General features: G+C 40.4%; 1 protein-coding gene across 2 annotated transcripts in view; it reads right to left on the reverse strand.

The window, feature by feature from the left end:
* Positions 1-5,476: 5,476 nt before the first annotated feature.
* Positions 5,477-19,348, reverse strand: part of BSDC1 (BSD domain containing 1) — a 29,904-nt gene continuing 16,032 nt past the window's right edge. Inside the window, exons 6-12 of one of the 2 annotated variants that reach the window (XM_082248446.1) lie at positions 17,490-17,605; positions 16,857-16,925; positions 15,555-15,743; positions 11,237-11,318; positions 8,427-8,858; positions 8,167-8,264; positions 5,477-5,970 (exon numbers count right to left, since the gene is read on the reverse strand). In XM_082248446.1, coding sequence (XP_082104572.1) covers positions 5,938-5,970; positions 8,167-8,264; positions 8,427-8,858; positions 11,237-11,318; positions 15,555-15,743; positions 16,857-16,925; positions 17,490-17,605 — 1,019 coding nt within the window. In that variant the 3' untranslated portion in view covers positions 5,477-5,937. The remainder of the gene's footprint in view (positions 5,971-8,166; positions 8,265-8,426; positions 8,859-11,236; positions 11,319-15,554; positions 15,744-16,856; positions 16,926-17,489; positions 17,606-19,348) is intronic. The other variant, XM_082248447.1, reaches the window with a different exon arrangement.

Genomic DNA, 19,348 nt, shown 5'->3' on the forward strand with positions numbered 1-19,348 from the left:
GAGTTTTATTTCTTCAAATCAAAAAGTCCAACATCGACATGTGCAAGACAAATAGGATAGCAGCAAACGCGTTTCACACCATGTGCTTATTCATCACAGGAACTCGGTGATACCCTGGTCCAAATCTGGGAGGAAACACCGCAGGACACCATCCGTCATCTCATTACCATTCTGAGTTGCTGCAATGAAATTTCAGCAAAATGGACTAGCCTGCTGCATCATTATTTTACTTTGATTTTCTGTGTGTCTTTGAATTCAGCCCTCTGTCAGTTTATAATTTTCATTTCCATCAAATGGCATGGCATCCTTTCATTCCTAACACTTTACCCAGTCCATATCAGTATAGATATCCAGCATGAGATTTTTCTCTATTGAGATCTGATGTGTTTTCAAAGCGTTCCTTTAATTTCTTTGAGCAGTGAATTAGTAAGGGTGTGCATGTGCTTTTACATGGGGTTTTTTATTGTTAAACAGTTCTGAAGAATAATCTGTGATCCTTTATTTTGAGTCATAGGTTTCCCCACACAGGATGGCTGCTGTGCAGCTAGTTAAACCTTCCCCTCTCTATAACATTGAAGACTCACTGCTGGGTATCACAGCTCTTCACAGAGCTCAAGATACACTTTACCATTATTTAAACAGCCTCAGAGCAGCAGTGAAACTCAGCTCTGATAGAGAGGCTTATTAAACAGACACCCTTGTCTTGTAAGAAATGTACACCAATCAATCATAACATTACGAACACTGACAGATAAAGTTAATAACATTTATTATCACATTACAATGGCACCTCAAAGTGGGTGGGATATATTAGGCAGCAAGTGAACATATTGCCTCTGAAGTTGATTTGTTGAAAGCAGAAAAAGATGGGCAAGTGTAAGGATTTGAGGGACTTTGACAACGGCCAGATTTGCAAGGGCTAGACGACTGGGTCAGAGCAACTCCAAAACTGCAGCTTCAGGATGTTCCCTGTCTGCAGTGATCAGAACCTACCAAGTGATCCAAGGAAGCAGAAATGGTAAAAGCGGCATGGGTGGCCAAGGCTCACTGATGTACGTGGGGAGCAAAGGCTGGCCCGTGTAGTCTGATCCAATAGAAGAGCTACTGTAGCTCATATTGCTGAAAAAGTTAATGCTGCTGCTAATAGAAAGGTGCCAAAACACAGTGTATGGCAGTTTATTTCATATGGAGCTACACAGTCGCAGGCCAGTCAGGGTGCCCATGCCAAACCGTGTCCACAGCCAAGGGCGCCTACCTTGGGCACATTATCATCAGAACTGGACCACAGAGCAAGAAAGGTAGAAGGTGGCTTGATCTGATGAATTATGTTTTTTTACATCATGTAGATGGCTGGGTGAGTGTGAATCTCCTACCTGGGTAAGAGCTGGCACCAGGATGCACTATGGGAAGAAGGAAAACCAGCAAGGGCTTAAAGGATCTGCTACTGACGGCTTGGTGCTGAGTATCACAGCATAACTTTGGTGGTCAAGTGGAATCCATGACTTGACAGGTCAGGGCTGTTTTGGTGGCAAAAGGAGGGCCTACTTAATATTAGGTGGGTGGTGTAGATTCTGCCATTGCAGAGTTTTTTTTTTAGGTATTGCTATTTGACTGAAATTACCTTTATCTTCACTACTCAGTGAGTCACTTAGAGAGAACAAGTCAGAAAAGGTGGAATTCCAAGCTTTTTACATTAGTCTGGGTGAGGGAAGCCAAGGATAAGTATGATGGACAAGCAATTCACAAAACCCAATGATTAAATGCTTCTTCACACTGTAGGGCATATGGTAACATGCCATATGATGTGGGTTAGGACAACATACTGTATATGGGGTTACAATGCATTGCAACTGTTTTTTGTTTGCACATTGGGGGCTCAGTCAAAATTAATGGGCTGACAAACCCAATGCTCCTCATAACACACCACACCATCTTCCAGGACATATGCTCTTCCTTTTAGGATGTCCAGTGTTATTCAACCCACGCTTCTCCTATGTAGCAGAGGGCTGTCAATGCTGAAAAGAACAAACAGGGACCCAGGCTCGTCAAGTGACTACATTGACTCTTTAAGGTATGTATCCTGGGAATTTTTAAATTGGGTGCAGAGGAGGTGCAAAGAAAAAGAAAAAGGAGGGTGCATTGGAAAAACAAATGCTATGAGGAAGGCGTAAAGCCGAAACGCGTCAATTTGTCATGTTGTCACCGCTATCCATGTTGGAATAAAGTATTTTACTTGGAAGAAGACTTTTCGTGTGCCGGCTTTATTCATATAACATTGGAAAAACAAACCCTGAAAGGTGCTGGCAGGCATGGCAAAGCTCCTAATCTGCATATTTGTCATGGATTAGTGCGTATAAAAGTATTTAAGCTGCAGGATCAGTATGGTAGCCCAACTTGCATCTTCAGGAGGAAAAGACAGCAACAAAAGCTTCCATGCTTCCTCTGTATAAGCTTTCCTTTAATATTTTTAAGGATTTTGAATGGAAACTCCGGTACCCCATATCACTCACTTCTATCTGCAGTCAGGATCCACCCCAAAAGCCAATAAAAATGGTTGTTTACATTAAATTTGCACCATTCTACATATTTATATTCATAGGAACCTAAATTAGTTAGATTTGATGAACTAGAATCAATAAAAACATCACATACAGATAAATAGGGTTGCAGAATGTAATTTATTCACTATAAAATAAAGAGCATTTTTTGTTGGATGTCTATGCAGTATACACAAGGAGAATTAAGAGATCATGCCACCATTTCTTTCATAGCAGCTAAGTGCAAAAATTTGTAAGGTCCAGGAGAATATCATAGTTATAAAAGAGAAAGAAAGCATGTATGATTTAATGTGAAGTTTCTCTTTTCCCCCAAACTGCTGCCTTCTCTCATCCTCCTTGCTGCCACACAACTTAAATAGATAATATATATTGCACACACAACTGACAGGAATGAAGGATGTGTTAGTAAATAAGAGAGGGAGCAGAACCTAATAAGAGCCAGCATACATTACTAGTATTGAGAAAATCCATCTCACAGCATAATGCAGCACAGATCTGACTTGCAATTAAAATAAAGGGGTTTTCCAATTTAAACTAAAAAATAGACTCATAATTCAGACCCTCCTTATAAAGTAACATGAAAGACTCCCAACCTATGGCAACCCTCCCAAGCAGCAGCAGAATGTGAGTCTCCTTGTGTTTATATTTCTTTGGAGAAATTAGTTTGTCCTTAGCACGAAAAGACTTCAATTGAGTGTCATATCCAATAGGTGCCCCACACTACAATGCTTGCTTTAGTACTATAGATGAAATCCCCATTGATCATACCCCAGAACGTTAGGTGTGTGTAAGGATGAACTCCTCCATGATGATATACGAAAGGGTCTCTAAACAAAACCTGTCATCACAGAACTCCAAGGGCCGTCATTTCTCAGCCTGGGGTCCACGTAGATTTTGAAGGAAAAGTGCACATTTCCTGCATTTACACTTCAAAGCTCTATCTCACTGTGGTGACATTTGTTAGACTGGATTTACTTCACCTAAATCCCAGTCTCATGTAATCTTCACTGTGCAGCTTCCCAAGGATGCATGGCTTTATTTAAAATATATCCAGCAGGCCAATACATCCTCTGATAATGCATACCACAGATTCAGTTCATTTCAAGGAAATGCCCATCTCCAAACATTGACAGATTTCCACCTAAATGAATGAAAAATGCACCTCAATGATCACCCAAGGTTTAGGTAAATGTATACACTCTAATACCAAAAGTATGAACTTTAATGCTATCCCAGTCTTAGTCAGTAGGGTTCAATATTGAGTTGGCCCACCCTTTGCAGCTATAACAACTTCAACTCTTCTGGGAAGGCTCTCCACAAGGTTTAGGAGTGTCTATGGGAATGTTTAATCATTTTTCCTAAAGCACATTTGTGAGGTCAGGAACTGATGTTGGGCGAGGAGGCCTGGCTTGCAGTCTGCGCTCTAATTCATCCCAAAGGTGTTCTATCAGGTTGAGGTCAGGACTCTGTGCAGGCCAGTCAAGTTCCTACACCCCAAACTCGCTCATCCATGTCTTTATGGACCTTACTTTGTACACGGATCCAAATCATTTGGTGGAGGGGGGATTATGGCTGTTTTTCAGGGGTTGAGCTTTGCCCCTTAGTTCCAGTGAAAGGAACTTCTAAGGCATCAGCATACAAAGACGTTTTGGACAATTTCATGCTCCCAACTTTGTTGGAAAAATTTGGGGATGGCCCCTTCCTGTTCCAACATGACTGCGGACCAGTGCACAAAGCAAGGTGCATAAAGACATGGATGAGCAAGTTTGAGGTGGAGGAACTTGACTGGCCTGCACAGAGTCCTGACCTCAACTCAAAATAACACCTTTGGGATGAATTAGAGCAGAGATTGTGAGCCAGGCCTTCTAGTATACATCAGTGCCTGACCTCACAAATGTACTTCTGGAAGAATCGTCAAACATTCCCATAGACACACTCCTAAACCTTGTGGAGAGCCTTCCCATAAGAGTTGAAGCTGTTAAAGCTGCAAAGGGTGGGCCAACTCAATATTAAACCCTATGGAAAAAGACTGGGATGCCATTAAAGTTCATGTGCGTGTAGGGCAGGTGCTTCAATACTTTTGGTAATTTAGTGTACTATATAACAAATTGTCACCATGGGGAGATGGGGCTCTGAAGCAGCACTTCTACTTTAAAGTGGAATTATCCTTTAAGAGACTAATCCATCCAGCTATTATCTCAGAACTCCTCATAGCTGGTTCATATGGACTCCTAACCGGTCACACCGTTTGAGGACACAGACTGGTATATTCATCTTATTTGCAGAATCAACAGTTACCTCCGACCAGACAATCCTCATAATAGAACATGCTGAAAGCAAAGGGCCAAGGTAACTTAAGCGTCCTGCTTACATTAGGGTATGTGTATACATGTGAACCTTCTGAATGTCTGCTGTTTATGTTCAGCTCTATTTGCAGCAGAATGGACAATACTGCAGGGTTCACAGATTTCCTTATGAAGACTTTGACAGATTGGGGTTGATTTACTAAAATTGGAGACGGCAAAATCTGGTGCAGCTCTGCATAGAAACCAGTCAGCTTCCAGGTTTTTTTGTCAAAGCTTAATTGAACAAGCTAATGATAGAAGCTGATTGGCTACCATGCACAGCTGCACCCGATTTTGAACTCTCCAGTTTTAGTAAATCAACCCCAGTTGTGTAGTTTACTGCTTTCCACTTGGCGCTGAATCTGAGCTACACAGTATGTTTCCTATCGAGTCCAGCACACATTAGAAAAGGGCTGAACAGCTTCTACTTACACTGCTATGGGAGAACACAGGTGCACCCATTAGCACTGACACCTGTTCTGCCTACTGTTGCATAATTTACCTTAAGCTAACACAGCAATTGGACAAAAAAGTCTTAATGCAAATTGCACCTGCACCAGAATCAGCCATTCAGGGCAGCAGGGCAGACTAAATATATGGCCACATTAGTGACTAAAACTTTGCTTAGTTCTTGAATTGATGAGTGCATCTAAATCTGTACAACAAACGAAAAAAAAAAAAAAAGCATTTACAACGCAGCCCTGCCAAAAGACACAGTGGCTGCAAGCAATCACACCCAGACAGCAAGGAACAGGTCATACAGGAATTAGCTTCCTTAAATTAAATGGAACTGCAGGACTCTGGCAGCAAAAGAATAAAGAGAACAGAATAAAGAAATCAGCCATGTCCTAGAAGACCCGCCATGCCAGTGCAATCCAGATGATACATGTGGTCTTGTCTGTTCATGAGCTGAGTGTGGGTCAATGGTACATGTTACATCTGGGAGACTGACAGGTAGATGAGGGTCAGGAGGTGAAAGGTTTAGACTCATCCCTTGTAATCATGATGAATTAGCAGTGATCTCTCTACACTAGTTATTCCCAGTTTTCCCAATCTTCGTCTTCCAACTGAAAAAAAAAAAAGAAAAAAGAAATAGGATAGCCATTTACAAAACACAAGCAACCATATAAGCACACACAGATGGTCAGAGAGTGTGTGTGTTTTGCACATAAAAAAAGCCTCTAATACGCTTTTTACAGGGAGTTATTTTTCCTTTTTGGTTAACCTAGCTGGATTATACTCCTCTGTTTTGGGAAAGGGTTTAGGACCAACATATTTGAAACAGGTTTCTTAATAAGAAATTGGACCCATCACTATTAATGGGATCTCGTAAATGAATTTCATATTTCATATCCTGATCTTGAGTAGTTTTTTGATCAATGGGAATTTGTAACCTATGTGGGATTTTTTTAGTTCAATCTGATTTTAATAAAAAATACAAAGAGAGGTTAACACATATAAAAATGCAAGCAAAAGTCTGCTTTGATAATAAAGGTAGAAAAATGACAATCTCATAAGAAAATTTAAGATCAAATATTCAAAAATCAGAGGTACAGGTAGTTGTAATGAAATTAAGAGATGCAGGGTAGCAATACAGGTGAGAGGCACCAAAAATGACATAAGGCACTTCATTGTGACGGGAAGGGCATCAAGAAATATAATGAAACACTGTTATTTTTGAGAGAGGAGTATGCTGAAGGGATCACAAGCTGTCCTATATGAACAATGTCAATTGACACAAAGAATGAACACAAGGCCCCTGAACAACATGTGACTAAAAGGGAATTAACCACTTAAGCCCCAGAAGATTTTACCCCCTTCCTGACCAGGGGGTATTTTGCGATTCGGCACTGCGTGATTTTAACGGACAATTGCGCGGTCGTGCGACGCTGTACCTAAACGAATTTGACGTCCTTTTTTTCCCACAAACAGAGCTTTCTTTTGGTGGTATTTGATCACCTGTGCGATTTTTTGATCATGCGCTATAAACAAAAAAAGAGCGTCAATTTTGCAAAAATAACATTTTTCACATTTTTTTATATGAAATTCCCCAAAAAAATGCAAAAATCAAAATTTTTTAACATTTTCGGCCAATTTGTTTTATGCTACATAGGTTTGGTAAAAAAAAAAAAAAAAAAAAAAAAAAAATCACAAAAAGCGTATTTTGATTGGTTTGCACAAAAGTTATCGCGTTTACTAACAAAGGGAAAGATTTTTGTCATTTTTGTTATTTTTTTTTGTTAACGCGTAATGGCGGCGATCTGCGATTTTTTTTGCGGTACTGCGACATTGGGGCGGACAGATCGGACCCTTGACTGACATTTTTGACACTTTTGGGGTTACCAGTGACATTACTGCAGTAATCAGTGCTATACATATGCACGGTTACTGTAAAATGACACTGGTAGTGAAGGGGTTAACTTTATTTGAGAGGGAGGGGCTGCGTGTGTCCCTAGGGGCGTGATTCTAACTGTGATTGGCTGTGGCTTGAAGTGTAGGAACAATGATCAACGGTCCTACATACTAGAACCGTATGATCACTGTTTCTACACAGGGGAGAATGACAGGCGGCTTGTTTACACTAGCCGCCTGCCTTTCTCCCGCTGTCACGGGCGATCGTGAGTGAGCGGCGGACATCGGGTCCGCTGCTCACACGCGCGGGGGGGGGTCCGTACCGCGCCCGCTTCCCAGAGCCTCACAGGCCAGTGACGTACCAGTACGTCACTTTGCCTGTGAGGGGCTGACCGCCGCAGTATATGTACTTTCGGTGGTCGGCAAGTGGTTAAAAAGCCAGATGAAATCCTTCTGTTTAAAGATATAAAAGAAAAGAAAAAAGCCAGGTGAAAAAGAACATAAGGGAGCAAGGGACGAATACAATCCAACAAGGCTATCAGAGGGTCTATGAGGGATTTTTTAACACAATAATATATATTTAAAAAAAAAAAATACTATATATATATATATATATATATATATATATATATATATATATAAATAAATAAAACACCTAAAACAATTTTACAGCCCATATCAGTATGGCTTTTAAAAAAATCTTATATATATTTTATATTTATTTATTTATTAATTATCGTATACTATCCTCAATCTATTAAATGTGAAAATGACACTTGAAACAGGTATGTGTGTGGTTCTTTTTTTTTTTCAGAATCAGTATAATATATCTCTCATGTAATGCTACTTTCTATATATAAAGACACTGTCATACACCAATGTCCTAACAATATCTGTAAGTATATACCCACCTCTCCAGACACCTCTACACGAGACAAGGCCATCTGTACCTCCTCCTCTGTCATATCAAAGTCCTTCTCCCAGTCCTCACTGACGTCCGTACTGGACCCTGAGAATAGAGATGAAAACGATTTAACTGGAACCCACAAGTGCATAACCCCAAAAAAGTGAATAACATAGGTAACTGGGAATGATTACTTAAAACAGAAGCCTGCTACATGGCTATATTTATAATATAACTCCAAATAAATGTTTGTTTTACTAGATTCACCTTTCTGTCCATTGTTAGAAGGCGTTGATTTGCCACTGTCACTGTTAAGTTCAAACACACGAAGATCAGAGGGTTGATCTTCTTTTCGAATGGAGCTCTGTGTATTGACTTTGGCCACTGAATGTTCCTCGGAGTCTAGGACTAAGTTCACATCTGATTTGTCTTCTTGTACCTCATCAGTTACTGCAGCTGGAATGGCAGAGGATTCAGCTGGAGCTTTGGGTCCATGGTAAGCAGGGTTGTCAATCTGAGTGATTGGGGAGATGCTTTCACTGCTCTCAGAGGGGCTTGTCACACAAACAGTTTCTTTGCACTGTATGTTTGGCTCCGCAGAGCTGCTTTGCACATTAAGGGATGGAATGGCAGCTGAAGATATCCTAAACTTCTCCTCAATATTCGAAACACGTGGTGATCCAGATCCAATAAAGTCCTCTGGGGAAAAAAGACAGGAAAATTGATTTTTCTAAATGTTTACAGGCCATATTTACAGCAGGGTGCTGAGGCTGCTTGAATATAATAACCAGTAGTGTAGATTTCTCCATCCACTGTAACAGAATGGGGGAATCTCCTGATTTTCTCTTGTTCTCTCTGCAGTATAACTAGCTTAACCCCTTCCGCCGACCGTACGCAAATATGCGGCCCCACTGGACTGGGCTTTTTTTTCACGGGGCTGCATATTTGTGTATCTCCCTTTGTGCTGGGAGCATGCCGGAGAGCCCCAGGCCCCATACTAACGATCGGGACCCGGGATAGCCTTTGATTGGCTATCACAGTGATCAGTCACTGTGGAGCCTGCCCCAGTTTTTTTTTCTCTCTGTGAATAGAGGAGAGCGATGCATTGTATTTCTTTCTCCTTGCAGAAAAAAAAAGAAAAGATACCTTGATCAAGTTTTGATCTAGGTCAGTGCCAGGGTTAGTGTTTGGGTCAAGGTCAGGGTCAGTATTTTTTTTTCTTTTTAGTATCAGTGTCAATTAGTGTCAGTGTGTTTTAGTTAGGATAAAAAAAAAAAAAAAAAAAAATGGGCACTATTGTTTTTGGGCTGTACTACGGGTACATACAAAAACTAACATACAAATACAGTATCTCACAAAAGTGAGTACACCCCTCACATTTTTGTAAATATTTTATTATATCTTTTCATGTGACAACACTGAAGAAATGACACTTTGCTACAATGTAAAGTAGTGAGTGTACAGCTTGTATAACAGTGTAAATTTGCTGTCCCCTCAAAATAACACAACACACAGCCATTAATGTCTAAACTGCTGGCAAGAAAAGTGAGTACACCCCTAAGTGAAAATGTCCAAATTGGGACCAATTATCCATTTTCCCTCCCCGGTGTCACATGACTCGTTAGTGTTACAAGGTCTCAGGTGTGAATGGGGAGCAGGTGTGTTAAATTTGGTGTTATCGCTCTCACTCTCTCATACTGGTCACTGGAAGTTCAACATGGCACCTCATGGCAAAGAACTCTCTGGGGATCTGAAAAAAATAATTGTTGCTCTACATAAAGATGGCCTAGGCTATAAGAAGATTGCCAAGACCCTGAAACTGAGTTGCAGCACAGTGGACAAGACCAAACAGCAGTTTAACAGGGCAGGTTCCACACAGAACAGGCCTCGCCACGGTCGACCAAAGAGTGCACGTTCTCCGCTTCATATCCAGAGGTTGTCTTTGGGAAATAGCCGTCTGTCATTCTCCCTGATGTAGGTGCAGAGACTATACGATCCTGCTATGTAGGATCGTATGTCTCTGTGGTTACATCACAGGCCACGCGCCCCCCCCCCCCCCCCCACAGTTAGAATCACGCCCCTAGGGATACATTTAACCCACTGATCACCAATAAAGTTAGCCCCTTCCCTGCCAGTGTCATTTTTTCAGTAACAGTGCATATTTATAGCACTGATTACTGTAGTAATGTCACTGGTACTCCCAAAAGTGTCAAAAATGTCAGTCAAGGGTCCGATCTGTCCGCTGCAATGTCGCAGTCCCGCAAAAAAAATTAAAAAAAAAAAAAAAAAAATCGTAGATCGCCGCCATTACTAGTAAAAAAAAAAAAACAATAAAAAATGACAAATCTTTCCCGTAGTTAGTAAACGCAATAACTTTTGCGCAAACCAATCAAAATACGCTTATTGCGATTTTTTTTTACCAAACATATGTAGCAAAAAACAAATTAGCCTAAAATGTTAAAAAAAATATATTTTTACATTTTTTTTGAGAATTTCATATAAAAAAATGTGAAAAATATTATTTTTTCAAAATTGTCTCTCTTTTATTGTTTATAGCGCAATAAAAAAAAAAAAAAAAAATTGCACAGGTGATCAAATACCACCAAAAGAAATCTCTGTTTGTGGGAAAAAAAGGATGTCAATTTTGTTTGGGTACAGCGTCGCACGAATTGTCCGTTAAAGTCACGCAGTGCCGAATCGCAAAATATGGCCTGGTCTTTGAGCAGCCAAATCCTCCGGGGCTTAAGTGGTTAAGGAACAGGAACCTTTTTTTTTTTTTTTTTTTTTAGGGTAACAAGCACTTTAATCACGTTTCAAACCACTCTAAAAGCATATTGGATAAACAGTTAATGTGGCGCAAAAACCTATGATATGTGGCAATCCTCAGCAATCAGTCAATAAACATCTTTCAAAAATTTAGAGGTAGCAGACCACTGAAAGCTAATATATGTGTACTTCTCACTGGTTACTGTGTATCCCTGCTCTTCACACTACACACTGAACTAACCCCCACAAGGACAGATACACAAACTTGTATTTTAAAAGTCTGCTAGGTATTGGATTGCCGTATCGCTCACCTTCTTCCTCCTCCCACCTCGGCTCCTCGGAATGTACACTTTGTTCTGCTCTCTGCTTCAGAGCATCTCTCCTTGCTTCTTCCTGGGAAAGTGATATAAAATGAAAGTTGGTTTCAGAGATACAGCAATACACAGGATATTTAAACACCTCTAAATCTCACATATGTTGGAAATTGGGAAATTTACCAGGCACCTATTTCAGTACAAACCTGATTTCAATTTGTTTAAATCGGCAGATTTGTCAACTTCAAAAGTGGAGATTTGCTATCTTAAAAGGAAAATTTAAAAATGGAAATATCTAAAAATTGGAAGTGTATTTCCTGGTATGTGAGGGTACCTAGGCAATTCTGTGCATCCTGTATATCTGAAGTAAATCAGAGAACAGTGCAGAACAAGGCATGGTAAGTAACAAGATAAGATTAATGGCAATATTAATGACTAATCATTTATCCTTTGCACGTTATTTTTTGGGCACAGCTTCCAGAGGCAGCTCTTCTTTAAAGTGGACCTAAAATCAAAAGGTGACGCTATGTCATCTTGCTGGAACATCTAGAAATAGTAACGGTGTCTTAGCGATGCCCTGAAAGAATTACCATTTGTCTTTAATCCTCTTGATAAATAGAAAAGCAGTAACACATTTCATCCCCATTGCCTCATTAAAGTAGAAATAAAAAATATAAAAAAGTACAAACTCTTATCCGCCACAAATAAACCAATTAACCAGTGATGCAATTAACCTGTGATACAATTAAAACGATACAAATATCTAAAAAAATATCTAGAAAAGCTGCAACCAATATAGTCCAAACACAAGAACCATAAAACCAGTAAATTAAGAAAATGGGTGCGCTAATCATGTAAACTTTCACATCAGTGTAAGCCCCCATTCACACTAGCGCGACTTGTCAGGCGACTTGGTCGCCTGACAAGTCGCGGTGGGTCGCTCGCTCGCCATTGATTAGCACAGGACCCGTTCTAATAGGAGCGACACAAGTCGCTCCGACTTAGAAAAAGGGTCCTGTACTACTTTGGGGCGACCTGGAAGCGACTTGCATTGACTTCAATGATATGAAGTCCGTGCAAGTCGTGCCGAAGTCGCGGTGCACAGGTCGCCCATGTCTGAACGGGGTCTAAGACTCTAAATGAAATATTTCAAACAATCATTTGCTAAACAAACATAATGTCCGTTTGAGAACCTCAAGGAGTGAGAATCCTTTTGAGTGAATTATTAATCCTTTTCAGTGATGGAATAAAAGTGTATATCCATGTTCATAAAGGAATCCAAACAGAATGGTGCTCAGACAAATCCCTTCACCACATATACACACCGCTTACCATAATTGAGTCTCCTTTCCCAGTCGAAGCCTGTAACGGAGAAACGGGTTGGGCGGAGCCATATTTATGATATCATTCCACACGAGCAGGCTGGTGCTGACCTCCGCCGTGTGTTACTAATGTGTAAACAACGCTGATTTGAATCTTCATTCTCGTAAGTGTAGCCCGTGTTTTTTAATAAATGCTTTTTTAAACATATTACACTACAAGGTTTCTCTCTTTTATCTATGCACATGGGGAGTTATTACCAGCTGACTGCCTTACCATTCGACTCAATGGAACTATACTTATGAACACCAGTGGAACAGACATCTTCCCCAGCTTGGCTGCTGAGTCCATCTAGATAAATTAAGGCGTGTGTGATCTCTATAACTTCAGATCCACAATTTCTGGTAAGCGGTGTGTATACGTGGTGAAGGCATTTGTCTGAGCACCGTTCTGTTTGGATTCCTTTTTTTTTTTTTTTTAAATCAGAGAAAGGTTTATTGAGTCAGATAAACTTACATCAACAATAAAACAAAATCACACTGCATTACCATGAAGACATTGAAGTTAAGCTTGGGGTGTACATTTCAAGTAAAAGCATACGAGGAATACATTACACCGTCCCAAATGTAGCCTATAATGCAGAGCAATGTCAATGGCACTACAAGCTAGTTACGGACACAATCTAATAACATAAAGTGGCACAAAAGTGCCCAATGGAATCGAGTGACACTGAGAAAACCAAGAGGTAAAAAAATAAAAAGAGATATGGAATAAAGCAAAGTAAACAAAAGAAAACAGAAACGATACAACTCACAAAGTGGCCAATGGCCAACATAAAGCTGGATACACACTATACAACTTTTGTTGTTTGATTTCCTTTATATTTACCTTCAACTATGTAGTGCAAGGGCCAGCCAGATCGCATACAAATTGAAAGTGTTTAGGTTTGACCTCTTCTTATATGGTGGTTTGGGAAAATCTAAAGGAAAAAAATCTAAAGACAATTGTATAGTGTGTATCCAGCTTAACAAAGACTGTCCAGTCGCCACCACCATCCCACCCACAATGCAATTCACCCCCTAGTAGGCATAATATAGAAACATAAGGCATCACACCAGAAAATGGCATTGGAGAGGGGAGCCCATAGCTATTGCAAATACAGCATAGGTATCTCTTCCACCTGCATAATCCTATCCATAATTATTGGATTCCTTTATGAACATGGATATACACTTTTATTCCATCACTGAAAAGGATTAATAATTCACTCAAAAGGATTCTCACTCCTTGAGGTTCTCAAACGGACATTATGTTTGTTTAGCAAATGATTGTTTGAAATACCGTATTTTCCGGCGTATAAGACAACTGGGCGTATAAGACGACCCCCCTAATTTTCATCTACCGGTAATACTTATACTTAGGTTACCTTGGAGATATTATACTTGGCGTATAAGACGACCCCCCATTTTTGGGGGATTTTTTTGAGGTTCAAAAGTAGTCTTATACGCCAGAAAATACAGTATTTCATTAGATTCATACACTGATATTAGGTTTACATGATTAGTGCCCCCATTTTCTTAATTTACTAGAAATAAAAAATATACCAATAAAGAATGTGAAACCTATTTTGTTTTATTTACAGGGATTTGACAAAATAACAGAAACCCAAGGATATATAATATCGAGTAGGATCCACCATTGCCTTCACAACTGCTTCCATTAACTTTGAAGGGATATGCAGATCCTGAACTACCTAGGTGGTGTGGGTATTTTGAATCCTTGAACCAAAAAAAAAAAAAGGAAGCCACCGGTTAATTAAAGGATGAACAAGCTAAAAAATACATTGTACTCTGCATTCCAGAATTTCCCATAAAAGTTCAGTGATGTGTGGATGTGGATGTTCACAGGGTTACTTTCATGAACTGTTCATGAAAACAGTTTGGCAGTATGGGAGAGTGTATTAACATCCTGCAATTTAGGAAACTCATAAGGGAAATCATAACAGTTTGTACATTTACAAAAGCCTTCAAGAATAGAGATACCAGGAGGGAACAGTGGTTACATGAAAGAGCCCTATAAAAAACATTTTATTTCTTGACCTTTACAAAACTATCCTGAGCAGTCATCAGGAATAATATGTTCTACAATATGATTGCCTATACCAGCATAGGTCTCCCACCATAATAGCTCACAACAGACTCTGTGTTGAAGGCATCACTTGCCTCTCTCCAAACATAAACCTGTCTTAGGCCGGCCATTCATGGTTGGAATCAGTTGTGAACCGGCCAAGATTTGGACCATTAATGGGCAGGCTAAATGTACAAAGTTCATCGCAAATTGGGTACATCCAGCCTGCCGGATTCGCTTGCGATTAGCACAAACGGCTGCTATAGGCGCTAGCCATAATCGCTGTCTTCCCCCACTGGGAGCAAATATTTGCTCAGCAGGAGGGAATACCCTGTCAACACTGTCTTTGATGATGGAGAGTAGTGTAAATTTCTTTCTTGCAACCCATGGTTGCAGGAAAGAACTTTGCACCGTCAATGGCCTGCCTTAGTGTTTGGTACAGGTTGAAACATCAGATAATAATCTTTAAACTTCCTTTGCACACATCCTGGTTCTGCACGGTTTATACCAGGTCTTGTGTATCTGTGCAAGCGCCTACAATATAAACCATTTAGAATAGCAGTCCTATTGTAAACTTCTGCTTTGTGAAATCTGTGATGTACATTTTTGTTTGAATGAATCACTGGTGCGGATTCAATTCTGACTTTGTTTTGAAGGATATACTTTTTCTAGTCTAGCCACTAAATAGTAAGGTGAGGAAAACTGTGCAGCCCATTACAGCACCACTAACATAGATGACCTCCAAGCTCATATTAAGTAGCACAGGACTTCTTGCAGTTTCCTGGGTCTCAGAATCTGCTCACTAGCATGGTTTTCTGTTCAGAGATTATGGCTGCGCTGGAAACATAACTTTCTGTATCCAAATTACCTGCTCAGTGGCTGCTTCCCTGGAGCTGGATTCAGAGATGGAAGAAGTACATCTGTCTGCTGCAACCTGGTCTCCAAACCTCAGGCAACGATTGTGGTACCACCTGCACTGACACTGGCCTTCAGCAGGCTGGGCAATCTGCCATATCAGAGGTCCAGGGATCTCCCAGCACAGACTACTGGCAAACTGCTAACCCACAGGGAAGAAAATAAATGATCCCTAACAGAAGCAATATTAGTAATCTTATCTTTAAAAATGCACTCATGCTATGACCTAATCTTCTGTGCCTTCAGGTGTGTGAGCGTTGTTCAGTGGTGATATTGTGAAGGTTGTATTGATGCATCTTAGATGGCAGCTGTGTATACCCTCACTTTTTTTTCAGTATGCTCTGGGCCCTTTGAGAAACAGTAAGGGTTAACACACCAGAGAGCTGATATAGAGGGAATGGAGAGAGCTTGGAAGTGTGCACCTGTGTGGAGTTATGGGAAACCTCTGCTGCTGGCTGGGCTCCTGGGCTTCTGTGGCCTTCATGCTGAAGTAAGCATAGTTCTGTTTATCTTGAATTTATGCTAACCTCAAGAGAAGCCTTTGAGTTTGTTTGCTGTTTGGGCCTGTTATTTTGCGGCTAACAAACTATTTAAGTTGAATAAAACCTGTTTTGTATTAAAGCCTGTGTGGTGTGATCCCCCTGAACCCCTGAATATCACTGAGTAAAATGTGGCAATATTAGCTGAAAAATCTTCTTGGCCTGATCACCTAGAAATCAGAGCTCTCTGTCTACCATTCAGCCACCATCACTGCAGTATAAATGTCAGTCACTTAACTATCATACAGGTATTACACTGCACACCTTAAACAATTTCCTTGAACAAAAATGTATCAATTAGGGAGAAAACAGAACAACATTGTCCGTATAAGCTGCTTGTGTCACTCTATTGCAGGGGTCTCCAAACTTTCTAAACAAAGGGCCAGTTTATTGTCCTTCAAACTTTAGGGTGGCTGGACTGTGGCCAGCGGGAGTGGAAATTTTCCTGGCATCAGTGGGAGTAAACATCACCACATTTGGTATTAGCGGGAGAAACAGTGCCCCATCATTGGTATCATAGGGAGGAACAGTACCCCATTGTTGTTGTCAGCTGGAGAAATGGTGCTCCATTGTTCATCTCAGTTGGCAGAATAGTGTCTCATGTCAGTGGGAGGAATAATGCCCCAAGGGCTGGATAAAGGCAAGCAAAGGACTGCATCTGGCCCCTGGGCCACAGTTTGGAGACCACTGCTCTATTGTAAGATATGCACACGTACCTGCTCGAGCTGGTGCACTTTATAGAAATACCTTTGCCAGAATTCAGAGTGAGAAACAGCAGCAGGAACCTGAGAGACATCAATGAACACATCAAGGAAAATATATGACAACTGACACATTAGCAAATATTCTAACTTTTCAATAAGGCAGTGTAAAGGGCAATGATGTTTAAAATACAGTATTTCAAAACAACTAGATATCATTCACATGTTGTCAATTTAATGAAAGAGGAATGCGTAACGCTTGCCCTGACATACTACACAAAATTACTGCTCACTACTCTAATACAATTTACAAACAGTATATTGGTAAGAAGAAAAAAAAAAAAAAAAGCAAAATATGGCAGAGCAGAAAGCTGACTGACAATCACCGGCTCTCTTCTCAGGGAGCCCTGAGAACCGAGTGACCAGTGGTGTATGATCGCTCCGTTCTCAGTGTTAGAGCTGGTGGGGGACAGATACTGCATCCACCTAGGTAAGTAGGATTCTGAACAAGAAAAAAAAGTCGCTTTTAAGAGTTTTAGCCACAATCTCCATGTCTCTGCAGGTCTATGAACTCCCCTGTTTAAAAACTGCTGAGCAAGTGGTTTGCATGTACAATGGCATACACAGAGAACTACAAAACACACATACCATTTTGGTGTAGAGTGCGCGGATTGATGGGCTTGAAACTAGAAGTTCGGATATTTCTGGTTTCCGTTGCTCCGGGTCCCAGTGGCTTAACCATTCATCAAACAGCTCAGGAGGCCCTGTTATATGGAAATGATGTGTTGTAAGAGCTGTAATCTTCACGCAAGTCTGGACAAGTTTCTCAAAATGTCAGTAACCAGGGTCAAGTCATGAGGCATTATATTTAACTTGCCAGCCTTAGAAAAGTATATATTTTTTAAATCCAGAAGTATACCAAAGGTATATCATATAGATTGCACAAAATACTGTATATTCTACCCAGTCCCTAAGTAACAAAAGCTGTTAAGCAGCACAATTGTACCAATATAAGGTCCAACCCTTAAATGACAGAACATTCCATCTGAACCATATCCTTTTGCTGTAATAAATTATCTCTGCTTTTCAACCAGCCAAGAGATTAGCTTGTGACTTACAGCTACCCCTTCTTTTACCTGAAAATCCAAACTTGGTCACAGCTAACTTGCTTCACAGCTTCCTCTACTGTGCCAGTGCTCAGACAGGACAGTCAACTCCCTTTTAACACAGTTCACTTTGTAGATGTTTAAGCAATCTGCATAAGGTTATGTCTTTATGTGCTGCCAAATGCTGGAATATCTACAAGTCCTCATCTTAACTACAGTATGTACAGGTATCCTTACTAGGGAGAAAATACTCTGTTATGAGGCCATTGATGTATAACTTAATCCGCAGCATGACTCCTAGAGAAGTTGCTATAATGTGCGAGTATTTAGAGCATACTTGAACACTGTCAGGCTTATCCCCTATATAGAGATATACAAAGAGATATACAAAGTCTGCCAGACAACTGCTAACAATTTTTTACACAAATGATGTAATGGCACCAAAGAACAGAATGCAATGGTAAAGGATGATGTAAAGACAATTATGACAAAATTGTGCAAGATGAAATAAAAACAAAACAGTAGCAACTGTACTGGTGCTGCTGGCAATAACTAAGGAGCGTCAGGAGCGGTAAAAAGGAACTCAAATGGGCCAGTCTAGTGGAAGTGTTTTATACTGGATCCTCTGTATGTGCGGACAACCTGTATAATGCTGGTAAAGGTGGAGCAAATATAATGAACCAAAAACCCAAGTCTCTGTGTCACTGCTCTTCCATATCATCCTATTATGGGGGCTATTGGAAACACTATATTGATTCCAAAAGGACCAGACTGCCAAGCTGATAAACAGTGTACCAAAGGAGTTCCAATGCTCTGCCTTCTTTATTGCAAACAATAGAGGAATGTACAAAAATGTTCACTTACATTGGAAGGTGCCCCCTCATGGATAGTCTATTGTGCTGCCACTATGGATTGATGAATCATAGTGTCCTAGCCTGTGACCAATCAAATAAGAGAGGGGAAGAACAACACAAGCAAAACGTGAGGAGGTGAGATCAGAAGAGCCAATGCAAGCAAGAAGGGACATGTGCCACATTGCACGAATACCGGAAACCGAAAGCCGGAACTGAAGTCACTGTCACAGTGCAGGAAACTCCTGGAGGGTGAAAAGCTTCACTTGGTATCCACTCCAGCACAATAGTATATCCATTAGGGGGCACCTTCTATTGTAAGTGAATATTTTATACATGCTCTTATGGTTTGCAAGAAAACACAACATTGGAACTCCTTCAGCTCACTGTTTATTAGCTTGGTGGTCTGGTCCTTTTGGAAGCAAAGTCTAAATGCTGGATTCCATGCAGATAAATACATTTAAAGAGCTTAAATAGTATGAACTGAAACTACTTTGCAGGTTCAAGCTCTTTTGTTGATGTTTAAAACTGAACACTAGGCAAATAACTA

The sequence above is a fragment of the Pelophylax lessonae genome (assembly GCF_965119305.1).
Source record: "Pelophylax lessonae genome assembly, chromosome: 2".
In the NCBI taxonomy this organism is placed as follows: Eukaryota; Metazoa; Chordata; class Amphibia; order Anura; family Ranidae; genus Pelophylax; species Pelophylax lessonae.